This window comes from Antechinus flavipes, chromosome 2 (genome assembly GCF_016432865.1).
Source record: "Antechinus flavipes isolate AdamAnt ecotype Samford, QLD, Australia chromosome 2, AdamAnt_v2, whole genome shotgun sequence".
Lineage (NCBI taxonomy): Eukaryota > Metazoa > Chordata > Mammalia > Dasyuromorphia > Dasyuridae > Antechinus > Antechinus flavipes.
Genome location: NC_067399.1, coordinates 44,759,932 through 44,774,187, shown reverse-complemented (window position 1 = coordinate 44,774,187; position 14,256 = coordinate 44,759,932). Strand labels below are relative to the sequence as shown.

At 32.4% G+C, this 14,256-nt stretch overlaps 1 protein-coding gene and 1 non-coding gene across 2 annotated transcripts in view; both read left to right on the top strand.

Moving 5' to 3' along the window:
• The window catches only part of AP1G1 (adaptor related protein complex 1 subunit gamma 1), a 60,974-nt gene that overhangs the window by 33,781 nt on the left and 12,937 nt on the right, over window positions 1-14,256 (top strand). The window contains exons 7-16 of the mRNA XM_051974681.1: window positions 4,277-4,372; window positions 5,001-5,081; window positions 5,215-5,313; window positions 6,726-6,781; window positions 7,102-7,215; window positions 8,705-8,845; window positions 9,944-9,998; window positions 11,574-11,696; window positions 12,797-12,886; window positions 13,333-13,460. Of these exons, the coding sequence (XP_051830641.1) occupies window positions 4,277-4,372; window positions 5,001-5,081; window positions 5,215-5,313; window positions 6,726-6,781; window positions 7,102-7,215; window positions 8,705-8,845; window positions 9,944-9,998; window positions 11,574-11,696; window positions 12,797-12,886; window positions 13,333-13,460 (983 nt within the window). The remainder of the gene's footprint in view (window positions 1-4,276; window positions 4,373-5,000; window positions 5,082-5,214; window positions 5,314-6,725; window positions 6,782-7,101; window positions 7,216-8,704; window positions 8,846-9,943; window positions 9,999-11,573; window positions 11,697-12,796; window positions 12,887-13,332; window positions 13,461-14,256) is intronic.
• On the top strand, window positions 7,715-7,800 carry LOC127552676 (small nucleolar RNA SNORD71). The gene has a single exon (XR_007951531.1). It is a non-coding gene; the product is annotated as a small nucleolar RNA SNORD71 (small nucleolar RNA).

Sequence of the window (14,256 nt, the reverse complement as noted above, 5' to 3'; positions counted from 1 at the left end):
GCTGTTGCTAATTCTGAGCAATTACATTGAAACTTGTAGCAGGACCTTTTCACTTCATCTGAATTTTGCTTACAGTGTTTGAGTAGGGGAAGTGAGCAGGGTGTTGGAGGGGAATTTGTAGGCCTTAACTGATGTTCTTGGCTGTTGCCTTTCCCACTGTCATCTTATTTTGTTTGTCCTGTCACTTGGTTTTAGTAACTTACATTGTGTTTAAATAAACCAGGTTCCAAAAGTTTGAATGCTTAGTACTTAGTTACCTGTGATGTGCTGGGCTTTTGGTAATAATTAAGACCATCTTTGCTTTGTAGAAGCTTAAAGGGAAAAGACTTCTCCGAGTTGAGCCAGATTTTCTTCATTGTCTTGAACATTGTCTACAGGACAAAAAATAGATTATAGGGAACATACAGCAAGTTTTCTGTGAATGTGAATGCTTTTAAATTCTTGTACTTTATGGCCAATGTGGATATGCCCATCAAATGGACAGATTTAATAAGGATTCTATTTTGAATTTCTACTTTATCCTTGAAGTTAAGAGGACAGATTTAAATTAGTTTTAACCTTTAAACTGTCCAAATTAGATCATGAATCAAGTCTTGAATATTGGCCACAGCATTGGAATTCACATTTAAAGATGAATATTTGAATTGCATGCCTTCTGAAAAGCTTGACTTCCATGAAAGTTCTACTTCTCTAAAATATCTTGTAGTTGAAAGAGAAACAGAGTCTGTAAAACGAAGAAAAAGGATTGAAATTAAATGAATTTGCATTGTCTCAATCTTTTAAAAAAAAAAAAAGGATACAATTGGTTTCAGTTTAGTTGGGCCATTTTAATTCACTTTGACTTTTAAGAGTTGCTTATTTGGTCCTCTTTTGCATTATAGCAAAACCGAATTTTTCATTAACAGTTGAAAAATGCTTTAAAATCATGTGGTATGACCTTTGTAGATGGAGGGCCTTGTCTAAATTTAAGTAACTTTGGTAAACTTATAATATTTGTCTAATGTAAAAATGGTTTTATTTTACATAATTACCTTATTGGCTATTGCCTGCATTTCCACCTCCAACCACCTCTCTTCCTCCCCAAATTTGGCTTATATAAAATCGTAGTTTGGACCTATAATTGCATTATTTTTAAAAAGGTGTTTATTTCTGTTATTTGAACTTGACAAATACTCAACAAACATGAATATTTCTATACACAGAAATGGAAAAAGATTGTATATGAAATAGCAAATTTCTCACATATAACTTGTTTATTTTAAACGTATATTACAAATTCAACATATTAGTTCCAAAGCTGGTTCTGCTTGTCTCTATCTCCCTGTAAACTTTCTACTATTTTCTGATGTGCATCAAAAATGCTCTGCTAACATTATTTTCTTTTTATTATTTTGTGGCATTGCTGTCATGTATATTCTCTCACTTCCCAATTCTTACCCCTTCAAATTTAAGAAAAACAGCAACAACAACAAAACCTTCCATTATAAGATAAACCCTTAGTGAAGCAAAACAGATGCATATGTTGGCTGTGTCTGAAAATGTATATTTCATTCTACATCTCTAGTCTGTCACTTCTCTATCAAGAGGTGAGAAGCATGCTTCATTATTGGTTCAGTGGAATTGTGGTTGGTCACTGCATTGATCAGAGTACTATTTTTTTTTTAAGTTTTTGAAATGATGTTTACATAATTTTCAATGTGAATGGTACTTTTACAAAAACTGACCATTTAATTGGGTATATAATAGTCATTAACAAATGTAGAAAAGCAGAAATATTAAACACATTCTTTCTATACTACAACACAAAAAAAGTATGTCAATAAAAGGCATTTTTAAAAAATCCAAATTTAAATGGAGATATTGAATAAGTTAATCTTAAAGAATTGGTAGGTCAAAAAACAGGTCCCAGAAAAAGCAGATCAGATTTCTTCTGTGAATAGTTCTTAAGAGGGAATTTATATCTTACAACATTTTCATCAATAAAAGAGAGAATAAATAAGTGAATTGGACATGCCACTAAAAAAAACCTAGACAAAGCAGAAATCACAAAACTATCTGAAGACAGTCTGAAAGTCAAAGATTTCAATAAAATTGAAAGAATTAATAAAGAAAAGCAGTTTTCCTGGGCGGATTATCCGCTAACTTATTTAATTTTTAAGGGAGAAGAAAACCACTTTATCAATGTCAAAAAAAAAAAAAAACCAAAACTATTTTGTCCAATTTTATGTTTTTAAAATAAAACTGCTATATGAAAAATGAATCTTTACAAAAATATAAAGAATAGATTGAGAATATAAAAATAAAAAATTAAAAGAATCTCAAAAATTAAACAAACAATATATGAACTTCCTCTTCAGAATCCAAGACTACATATATTTACAGATAAATCCTATTAGATATTTAAAGAATTAATTTCACTCATATAAAGTTTTCCAAAAAAGGAAAAAAAGGATCTTTTCAGATTTCTTCTGTGATATAAATCAAAGAAAGAAAATTGCAAACTGATATCCCTATGTGAATATAAATGCAAAAATGTTGAATCAAATATTAGCAAAGAAATTATATCAATATTATATATTATAATTAGGTGGTTTTTATATCAAGAATTCAGAATTTATTAAGAAAATGCGTAAATATGTCAGGTTATATTAATGTAAAGAAAATCATGTTTATATCATAAAATGCAGAATAAGTTCTGTGGCACTCATTTCTGTTAAAAGCATTAAAAAAAATAAGATTAAATTGTTATGTTCTAAGGATTATTTATAATGTGGAATAGGAATTGGATTTAAGATCATCTTCATGAACTGTTAATTTACCACAGTAGTATTTATGAAGAGTTAGCATTATGTATAATGGATTTTTAAAAAAATACTAGATGCATTTCAAGTATGATCAGAGATAAATGAAAGTTATAAGTGGTATCACCATTATTATTTGAAACTGTTCTAGAAATGCTAGCTATAACAGTAAAATAAGAAAAAGCAACTGAAAGGAAGGAGCATAGGAAATGAGAAAACAGAATTAATTGTTCTTTGTAGATAAATGTTTTATTTAAAGAATCCTAAAGATTCAGATAAAATATAATTTTAAAAAGTATGTACCTATACACACATAATACATACATATACACATACATACATATCATATGTATACACATATATAAGTAATATATGTATATGCATATATATTATATATGTATACACACACATATATACTTTTTTCTCCTTTAAAAAAGATTTCATTTTAGAGGTAAAGCTTATGTTTGAACTAGTAGTCTAATTTACTAATATGTCATATCTAAAAATCCCACATAGTGAAGTAAAAAAAAAAAATAAGGAATCGAACCAGATAACTTGAGAAGTTTTTCAATCTGTGTAGATTACTGTTGAAGGTGAATCAAAATAGGAAACTTTTCTTCGTTGTTTGTCTTGATTTTTACATAGCATGCAAGAGATGTAAAAATAGTGCTGTTGGGCAGTATTACTAGACAGGATTTCTTCCTGCAAAGAGCTTATAGTCAGTCTCATTGGAAATGCGTCATATGTGTGACATGACATGGCAGTTCAGTAATAATGTGGACATTATATCAGGTATTTAAAATTACATAATATTATAATATTTTATTACTGAGGGTGCCACACATTTTCATGTTAAAAATCCTTTCACTGCTTCTTTTGCTTTCATAGAGACCTCTCCAGGTTAATTGCATTAAAAAAATTTCTTTTTGTTGAAAACCAATTCCCCACCCTATTTTAAATCCTTCTGGTAAAGGATTTTTAATTATTAGAAAAACAAACTTGTCAGTAATATGGATATGGAAATGTCATACTTATTAGAATTTTTATTTGAAATAATTATTTGAAGTAATCTATAAATATCATGACCTCCAATAGCAGATATTTGAATATTCCTAAATATTCCAAAATAGGAATAGGTTTCTTTACTTTTGACCCAGTATTATGTGACTATGGTATTTCTAGTGTCATTATATCTTAAATTATTAACCCACAAGATGAAGAAAGATAAGTTAAGTCTTATTACAATGACATATATTTCCTAAAAATAAGCTAATAGGTACTCATTTTAAAATTTCCTCAGTCTAATTATCCTTCACTTAATATTATGTATTAGTGATATTGTATTCCAGTTTGCTGAATTGGTAGAAAAATCTGCTTAGATTCAGTCATCCATCTTCTCCCAAGGCATCTCCTACTTTTTCTAAACAATCTTCTTTGATGTGGTCATCATTTTTTAATATCTTTATTTTCTACAGCTTGTACCACAGTTAGTTCGTATTCTAAAGAACCTTATCATGTCTGGATATTCACCAGAGCATGACGTGTCTGGGATCAGTGACCCCTTCTTACAGGTGAGAAAAAAAGAGTTTGCCAAATTTTAAAAATTAGGCAATAGCGCTCGCTTAAAACTCTCTTCTCTCCTCTCTCTCCCTCTTTGTTTCCTTTTCTTCCTCCCTCCCTCTCTCCCTCTCTTCTTTTGTTTTTCCCTCCTTCCTTCCCTCCCTTTGGCATACTGAGCTTAATACTGTGAGCCATAGTTTGGTTTTTTGTTAAATGGCCATACCTACCTCACAAGATTGTTGTAAAAACAGCACTTGGTAAAATTTAAAACATAGATATTAATGCAAACTTTTTATCTTGTGCCATATTTTTAAAGAGTGACAATTTGACTATTAACAGATTCAGATGATTGAGGTATTTCTTAAACTGCTAAGTGATTACTGAGATGGTTTTTAGTGACTAGAGAGAGAGCCTAGGCCATTGACTATTTAGGTAGCAGTTAAGAACTGCTAAGAAGTATGTGATACCTTTATCAAGTAAGATGATAGAGAGAAATAGATGAGGTTTTCATTGTGAGAAGCAACATATGTGCCATTTTAAAGATTTTTTTAATGTTCTCATTGAAATTGACATATGAAGTTGCAGGGTAGACACATTTTGGGCATAATATTGGTGTTCTTTGTGCTTGTGGGATTCTAGGTGCGAATCCTGCGGTTACTAAGAATTCTAGGACGAAATGATGATGACTCAAGTGAAGCAATGAATGATATATTGGCACAGGTGAGTGGAAAAACTTTAATTCTGTTGTTCATTGAGAGTGATTGTGGAATTGAATACTTAGTAGGCTTTAGGCAGTCTCAAACTTAATGCTGTCAGATGTTGTCATCACTTTTTTCATTTATGTTTTTTTCAGGTTGCCACCAATACGGAGACTAGTAAAAATGTAGGAAACGCTATTCTCTATGAAACGGTTTTGACTATTATGGACATCAAGTCAGAGAGTGGACTAAGAGTATGTTTTTTTTTATCTTGTTTTCAGCAAGGCTTCTAGTTTAGAATGAACTACGTAGTCATTAGTGTCTTTGGAGCTGTTAATGACCAAAGTAATGCTGGAAAATTGACTTAAGGTATGGGTCTTTCCATTATAGAGGATCTACCTTACTGATACCTGACGTGTCATTGCCCCCATTGAAGACTTACAACTGAATTTAATATGGTATTTTTGAAACTATTGAGCAAAATAAGACTTGGGGCTATAACATTGTCAGGAAACATTTTAAGTTATTTCTAGAAGTAGCTGTGTGATACCTGAAATATGAAACTGAGTTCTATAAGCTCTAAAAAAAAAAAGATATTTAGCCTTCATACTTGTTTTTAGAGTATTTTTTAGAGTATTCTTCTTTAGAGTAATTTGCAGTTACTGTTTCTCAAACATAAACACACACATGTATTCTTATATAGGTTTGTGATCTCATCAGTGTGAATGCTTTTTCCAATTTATGCCTTCTCCTGTACTACATTTGTTCATGTTCACAGGGTCAGTTTTTTGTGTTTTGTTCATATCCACAGGGTCAATTTTTTGTGTTTAGGGATCTTTCTTTAGATTTCTTGACATTGTGTAGATGCCATTATGGAGCACAGACTGTTCGTTGGTTATCCTCTTTTTTCCAGTCTTATCCTCTGGCATCCTTTATGTTTTTCTTCATAGTTCTTTGGTAATTGTGCATTTGCACCTTACTTATACCTATCATGAGCCTCCTATTGTCTTTTTGGATAACTTTTAACATTAATTCTTCAGACTTGTATTCCATGACTTGTGGCATCACTGGAAGAATATTATTGTTAATAAGATGGTCCTTTGTTTCAGGTTGAAATTTGGTATCATATAAAAAGCATTATATTCAGGTCCCCAAATACAATTTAGCCCCTCTTAATTTTTAAATTTTGGACCCGATTTATTGTCTATGGATAATGTCTATAACAAAATGGATATACTAATAGACTGACTATGTAGGTTGTCTGTGTAACTGCATATTGGTTTGGCCAAATAATTATTCTTAAATTTTTTTTTATTTTTGTGTGAGCAGTTAAGCTCCCTTCTAAGTGATAACTTAAATTTCATTTTGGGGGAACAAGGCTTTTAGTATTCTGGGGTAATGTTAACAGGGTCATCTGTAAACAGAAACATCTGGAAAGCCTTATCATTTATAGGAAATCTAATTTTTCATCCATAGATACATACATGTGTCGACAGATACATGTGTGAAATCAAATTTAATAACATTAATTTAAATGATGTTTTCTTTAGACTTTTTATTGCTACCAGTTTAGAAATAGTAGGAATTCTAAGGGTCTCAAAGCAATATTGTGAAATACTTTCTTTTCATAGCTCTTTAATCTATACCTACTTTTGTTTCTTTTTAGGTATTAGCCATAAATATCCTGGGTCGTTTCTTATTGAACAATGACAAAAATATTAGGTGAGTCAAATAAAATTTTCAACTTTTGAAGTCAAACTTTGTATCTTTGAAGATAATCAGGAACAATTAGGTATTATCACTCATTTGTAGTACACATTACAATAGGAAATATTTCTTAGGAAGCAGATTTAAGAAGTGATCTTTTTGAACTATGCTTTCAAAAAGTAGGTGAATCACTTTTTTAAAAAAAATTTCTTTTCCTTGTGTATTTTGGCAATAGTTTATGTCCTGACACTGAAGTTCCATTTGAATCATATTCTTTGGGATTAAGTTTTTGTAGTAATTAATTTCTCTGATTTGTTTTTGTCTGTTCTTCTTAGGTATGTAGCTCTAACATCATTGTTGAAGACAGTGCAGACAGATCATAATGCAGTACAGAGACATCGAAGCACCATTGTGGACTGCCTGAAGGATCTTGATGTCTCAATTAAACGGTAATGAATGGAAAACCTTTTTTCATGTTTCTGGGCTAACTTATACCAATATACAATGAATATTATTATGTAGTAGAGTTAGGAGGACCTGACTTCAAATCTGGACTAAGACACTTTACTTACTTGATGTGGATCCTGGGCAAGTTTAACCTCAGTTGCCTACAAGAAAACAAAACAAAACAAAAAACAGACTCGGCTTCATTCACTTACTAGCTTTGTAATTTTGGATAAGTCATTTTATCTCTTGCCTCAAGTTTCTCATCTGTAAAATGGGAATGATAATAGCACCTGCCTCACAGGGGTGTCATTAAAATCAAATGAGATAATATTTATAAAGTTATTGACACTGTGTCTGGTACAGAACAGGTGCTATATAGCATTTCTATAAATGTGTATTCCCTGTATTTCTTCCCTTTAGGACAGAGGGCTATGAAATATAAAAGTAGGAAAAGGTAATGTTAGCTATGTAGCCTAATGTTCAGTGGATTTTACTGTGCTTTGTGTGTTGGAGGATGAAAACTTTGAGTGATCCATCGGCTTAGTGCTTTGTCACAATGCTGAGACTCAAGCTGCTGACAGCACACATTTTTATTATGACTATATACTATATATGTGTAAAACAGCTGTATTTCTTAGGAGATGCTCTGAAGAATTAATGTTGAAAGTATTGACTCAAAACAAATCACTGCAATATAAGCTTATCTTCTTTTTGAGAAAATATTTAATCCTGATCAAGTGTGCAGAGACTGCCATCAGTTTTTCTCAATTTTCTTTTGCACTTAAGATGATTATATGCACTTAGAAATAATTTTGGGACAAAAGGTGAGGAAAATTTTAGTGCAAAAAAGATTTTTAAAGAACCTGGTTTAAGAATATTCTCTCAGATCATTGTGTGAAGGAGACTTATGTTGATTAGTTAAAATTTGCCTTGAAAATAAATTTTTCATTGATTTCTTAGTACATTTGAAGTTCAAAAGTAGAAAAAGATAATTTTCAGAAGTTGGTTTCAAAATACATAACCTTAGCTTCTGTTTAATGGAAAATCCCTCACTATTTCCTCTAAGTAAATGGGTGAACATTTTATTCAGATGGCACATAGACTGTAGTACTGTTAGTGTAGCAACTTTTTAATGTATATTTAAACTTCCTTTAATGCACTGAGAATGCAAGGGTTGTATTATGTTATTAAGAACTTCATTGTCACAGAATAAACTTAGTGAGATCATGCCCCTATCTTAAGTAGACATAGAAATAGAAGCACTTGGTCATTAGGGGCTGTTTGAAATTAATCCTTTGGTTTTAATTTCTGTAAAAGAAGGAAATGAAATGTCTTCTGCATTTGGGAGCTGGTACTGTTTTATGACAAATGTTCATGAGAATGAAGGCTAAGAATGAATCTACTTGTTGGAGCTTGGGATTTATAATTAAGAAAAATGAAACAAAGGTTGTGATATCTCAGTACTTGACTCATTTTTTTTCCCCCTCTAAGGCGTGCAATGGAATTAAGTTTTGCTCTGGTAAATGGAAATAATATTCGTGGTATGATGAAGGAATTGCTATATTTTTTGGATTCTTGTGAGCCAGAATTTAAGGCAGATTGTGCATCTGGGATCTTCCTTGCTGCAGAAAAGTAAGGTTCAATTTTTTATAATGCTGATTTAGGTAAAAGACAGGTGCAATAACTTTGCCCTTGCCTGATTTTGATAGAGCCATATATAAGTTTTGTCTCTATTATATTTATATTTTGTTTGTGTCTTTCTTTCCATACTGATGTCATGTGATTTCTTCTCACTTATTACATGTTCTGGGTAAAATGGCTTACTTGCTTGCTGTGTGTTAGTTATAGATAATGTTTTATCTTCCATCTCTCTGCCTTTGAACAGGCTGACCCCAATTATTGAAACATTTTTTCCTCCTCACCCCTACTTCTGAGAGTATTTTCAAAGTTCTGTTGGAGAGCTCCCTCCTACAGTAGATGTTTCTTTTCCCCTTCTAGTTGTTAGTAGTGTATTCCTGACTCTCCCAATTACTTTGTATAATTTTGTTTATTTGTGTTTGTGATTATCTCCATCCCTACCAATAGAAAGTAATCAGCTTGTGAGTAGGGGATGCTTTCTTTTTCTTTGTATCTTCTGTGCCTAGCATATAGTGGGTGCTTCATAGCTGCTAGTTGAATTGAAGGACCTACCACTTAGCTATTTGAAGGGAGAAACCCTCTCTGTACTATAAAAATATGAATTTTATTTCATTTAATTATTTATCCCATGAAGAATAGAAATGTTAACAGGCTTAAGTTTTTTGCCTTCAAAATTCAGAGATGAGTGTGTCAGGATATGAAGAATAATTCTTTCCCTTTTTTTCCATTTTCCATTTAGTGAATAAGTTTCTAGTCTTTAAAACCATCTAGCTACGGGCACAGTCCCTTCTTTTCTGTTGTCTGGTTTTCTTTTCTTTTTTTTTTTTTTTTTAACTAATGACTAGATACCAACATTTTTTTCTGAAGAAGTTGAGGAGAAAGGAATTCCATTTTTAATTGACTGGCTCCTGTGGCAATATTATGTGAGCTGGCCAAGTTTAGATATATCTCTTCCTCAGCCTTTGTAATAATGTTACCTGCCAGACCTGGGAATGAAATGACTCAAGATATTTCCAGCAAAGAGATTCTTAGATGACTGAAAGTGTGCTGTGAAACATCAGTTATTCACCCTGTGTGCTGTTGTTTTCTCAGGTATGCACCTTCTAAACGATGGCACATAGACACAATTATGCGTGTTCTAACAACGGTAAGTAGCAGCTCTAAAATTTTATATAAATAAGATTTTTTGTTTTAAGTTTGAAATGTATCTTTTTAGTGGGTATTTTGCAGAGGTTCTAGAGTTTTTTCTAGTTCATTTTCAAGAGGAAAGATTCAGTTCATGTCTGACACATGATTGTAGCTGTTTTGGACACCTTCTGAAGAAATTTGAAGGGTCTTCTTGCTTGAGGGTGTGACAAAAGGGATGTTGAATAGGGAGATGCTAGGTTTTTTAGTCTCCACTAAGCATTGCGTGGATTATGGAAACTAAGTACATCTAGTCTCAATTTAAAGAAAAGCTACTGTTTCTAGAAAAACAAGTAATTAAAATGGATACAAAGAAATCCATAAGACACAAATCTTGATATTTATTTATTTTTTTAATCTTGATATTTCTAAGATCCTTAAGTAAACTGTAGAGTTGTTAAATAAAATGGTGCTTATAAGTGTGTGACATTATTTCAATCCAAAAATTACTTGTTTCATTCCTCTCCTCCAGGATGTACTTGTCTCATATTGGGTAGTTTTTTCTGTCTTTTATTTAAAGCAATTCTAAGTATTTTCAGGAAGTATTTTCCACTTAAGAGGTGCGTCTAAAGTAATTATCTATTCCAGTCTTCAATCTAAACTCTTTTTTTTTAACATGTTTCCTTTCTTTCTTTCACCATTACAACCTTACCTTCTCCCCTCCGCCCCTCTTTTTCTTTTCTTTTAGTTATTCTGAAGTATTTCTTCCCTGAAAATATGACTAGATTTGCTTTGTCTACCCATAATTCTTTATTTTCTGTCTGTGTTCATTTGATAAAGCTGTGATGCTAACATGTTAGGTTAAGGAAGTGGTTGGTTGTTGAACTGACCAATTATCTATGCTCTGTTTTAGAATCTTTTGATGGCAGCACATACATGCCATTGGTCAAGAAATTGACTAAATTAGTATATGGGTACTATTAAGTACTATTAAGAAGCCTATGACTTCTACTGAGGCATCCATATAAATGGGATCAGACAGGTGGTTAGTCCCAGTTACCTAGGGGCCAAAATAAGTATTAAATTATATGAGACCTGCTCTGTCAAAATGTCATTTCATTGCTTTATAACATTGAAAATGATAAGATTTTTTTATCTTTATCTTAATCATTTTCTCATTCATAATTTTTTGGTAACATTCATTGTAGTTAGACTTTAGTAATACATTGATTTAGCCCCCAAAGGAGTAGATGTTTTCACATTTTTAAAATTCAATCTCATGTTTTTAATGCTATGTAGAAAAAACACTTAAAATTTTTATTTTTTGTTTGAAATTTCTTGTGAAAGAAAGAGTATGTTGTACTTTTTTTTTCCTCTTTGATAAAAAGGAGGGAGAAGCTTACACTTGAAATGGGAATTTGGAAGTAGTGAGGCAATAGGATTGCAGAATTTGTATAAGGAACAAAACGGTGGGTTGGTCTGAATGGGGCTTATCTCTTGTAAGAGAAAGAGAAGCAAAAAAAGGGCCTCCTTCATCCTATATTCTTGTTACTCTGAGTTTATATGTCTGGGGTAAAATGCCTGGGTTTTCTTTTAGGCAGGGAGTTATGTCCGTGATGATGCTGTCCCCAACTTGATTCAGCTGATAACCAATAGTGTAGAGATGCATGCCTACACTGTTCAGCGCCTCTACAAAGCCATTCTTGGTGATTATTCCCAAGTAAGTATCTCTTTACTACCAAGAGAAAATCAACCCGCCCTTTATTTTAAGTGATTTTTTATTTTAGAAGTACTTTTTTATGGTATTTTATTTTTCCAAATACATGCAAAGATAGTTTTCAATATTCACCTTCATAAAATCTTGTGTTCTAGATTTTTCTCCTTCACCAAGACAGTCAGCAATTTGATATACATTAAATGTGTGCTGTTATTCTAAACATATTTCTATATTTGTCTTGCTGAGCAAAAAAAAAAAAATCAGATCAAAAAAAAACCGCAAGAAAGGGAAAAAAATTATGCAAACAAACAACAACTACAAAAGGTGAAAATACTATGTTACTATGTTGTAATTCACATTCAATTCCTACAGTACTCTCTCTGAGCGCAGATGACTCTCCATCACAAGTCTAAAATTGGAATCCATTGGACTTGCCCTGGATCACCTCATTGTTGAAAAGAGCCATGTCCATCAGAATTATCGTCACATAATCTTCTTGTTGCTATGTATAATGATCTCCTGATTCTACTCCGTTTACTCAGCATCAGTTCATACAAGTGTGTCTAGGCCTTTTTGAAATCATCCTGCTGATCATTCCTTACAAAACAATAATATTCCATAATATTCATATACCATAAGTTATTCAGGCTTTCTCCAACTCATGGGCATCCATCCAGTTTCCAGTTCCTTGCCACTGCAAAAACGGGCTGCCACAAACATTTTTTGTACATATGGGTACTTTTCCCTTTTTTATGACCTCTTTGGGATACAGCCCCAGTAGTGAGACTGCTGAATAAAAGGGTATGGACATTTTGATCATCCTTTGGGCATAGTTCCAAATAGCTCTCCAGAATGGTTTGATTGGTTCACAGCTCCACCAGCAATGTATTAATGTCCCAGTTTTCCTATATTCCCTCCAATATTCATCATTGTCTTCCTGTCATCTTAGCCAATATGAGAGACATGAAGTGGCATTAGACTACTTTTCTTAACTGAGTTTTTTTTTTAAATGAATGTGCTTAGCTAACAAACTGATGATTTTATATGAAATCTTATTTTAAGGAATTGAATACTCTGACATTGAATTATCTTCCTTTTGACAGCAACCTTTGGTGCAAGTAGCTGCCTGGTGTATAGGTGAATATGGAGACCTGCTAGTATCTGGTCAATGTGAAGAGGAAGAGCCCATTCAGGTATTGTTAGTCCTATAGAAAGGCTAAAAGTTCTTTGATATGTGGCTGAGAGAGAGTCATGATACCCTCTGTCCTTGTTTGGACAAGAATTGAGTAAAATCATTTGGGGGCTCGTCTTTATTAAGGGTCCTCTATAGTGCTGCTACAATATCAGGCACTTGAAATTTTTAAGAATTGGATTTAGGAAATCCTGTTTTTCAGTCTGGCAGACTTGGTGCTTAGTACTTGATGATCCATTAGCCAGAGAGAAGCTCTGCCTGTAAAAAACCGCCCTCTGGTTCTGTATTCACATGCATTTTCTTTGCCCAGTCCCCGGACAGTTTGTTTGGTCTCATTGTCTGCAGAAGATCATTACAGAAATGTTTACCATTGAAGCTACTTTCTGTAACTTGTAACTGATCCAATCTGGATTCTCTTCTTCATTAACCACTCTGCATTTTGTCCAGGTTACAGAGGATGAAGTACTTGATATCTTGGAAAGTGTTCTCATCTCTAACATGTCTACATCTGTTACCCGGGGTTATGCTCTCACTGCCATCATGAAGCTCTCAACGCGATTCAGCTGTACTGTTAAGTGAGTGTTTAGGGAAGAAAAGATGGATAAGTTATTAGAGGAATCTTGATTAGTATGCTTCTACTTTTTGGAATCAATATCAAATACAAACTTGGGGTGGGGGGGAGAAACCTTGCCCCTTAGTAAATTATCTGATTTCAGTTATTCAAATTACCTTGACAAAAGGAAGAAAGATACCTCTTTTAGTTTCTTCGAGCTTTGCATTTCCTTCTTTGCTAGCTATATTAAAAAAAAAAAAAAAAGAAAACAAAACCCCATGTTTCTTCTAGAGTTATTTTGGTCAGACTTGGATCTCTCGTGGCTTTTTTTTTTTTAAATTTAGAAAAGCATCCTAAAAATAAGATTTGATTTTAAGTGCTAAAGGTTAAATATCCAGTATGCTGATGCTTGATTGATTTTTGAAAGTAAACCTTTCTTGTATAATGTGTATTTTACTTAAATTAATCTTGAGTCTCTTAAAACCTTATACTGGAAACAATAGTGGTACTTTTGAAGGAACAAGATATAGAATCTGGGATGTTATGACCAGAAGAAATGATTTCTGATAGACTGCCAATCTTGTTCTTAAAATAGAATTATAGTGAATGATGACTGAAATGGTTATTGAACAAAAATAAAAGTGAAGAGAACTTATTTTAAGTAATTAGGAACTTTCATTATTAGTTTAAAATAATGTGAAAAGGCAATTATTTGACTTTTTTTTTAATCTACCATTTATACAGAAAACGCTTAGTTCACATTTTTCCCCTTGTTCAAAATAAAAATAGTCCAGGAGTAAATTTCTCTTAAAGTGAGT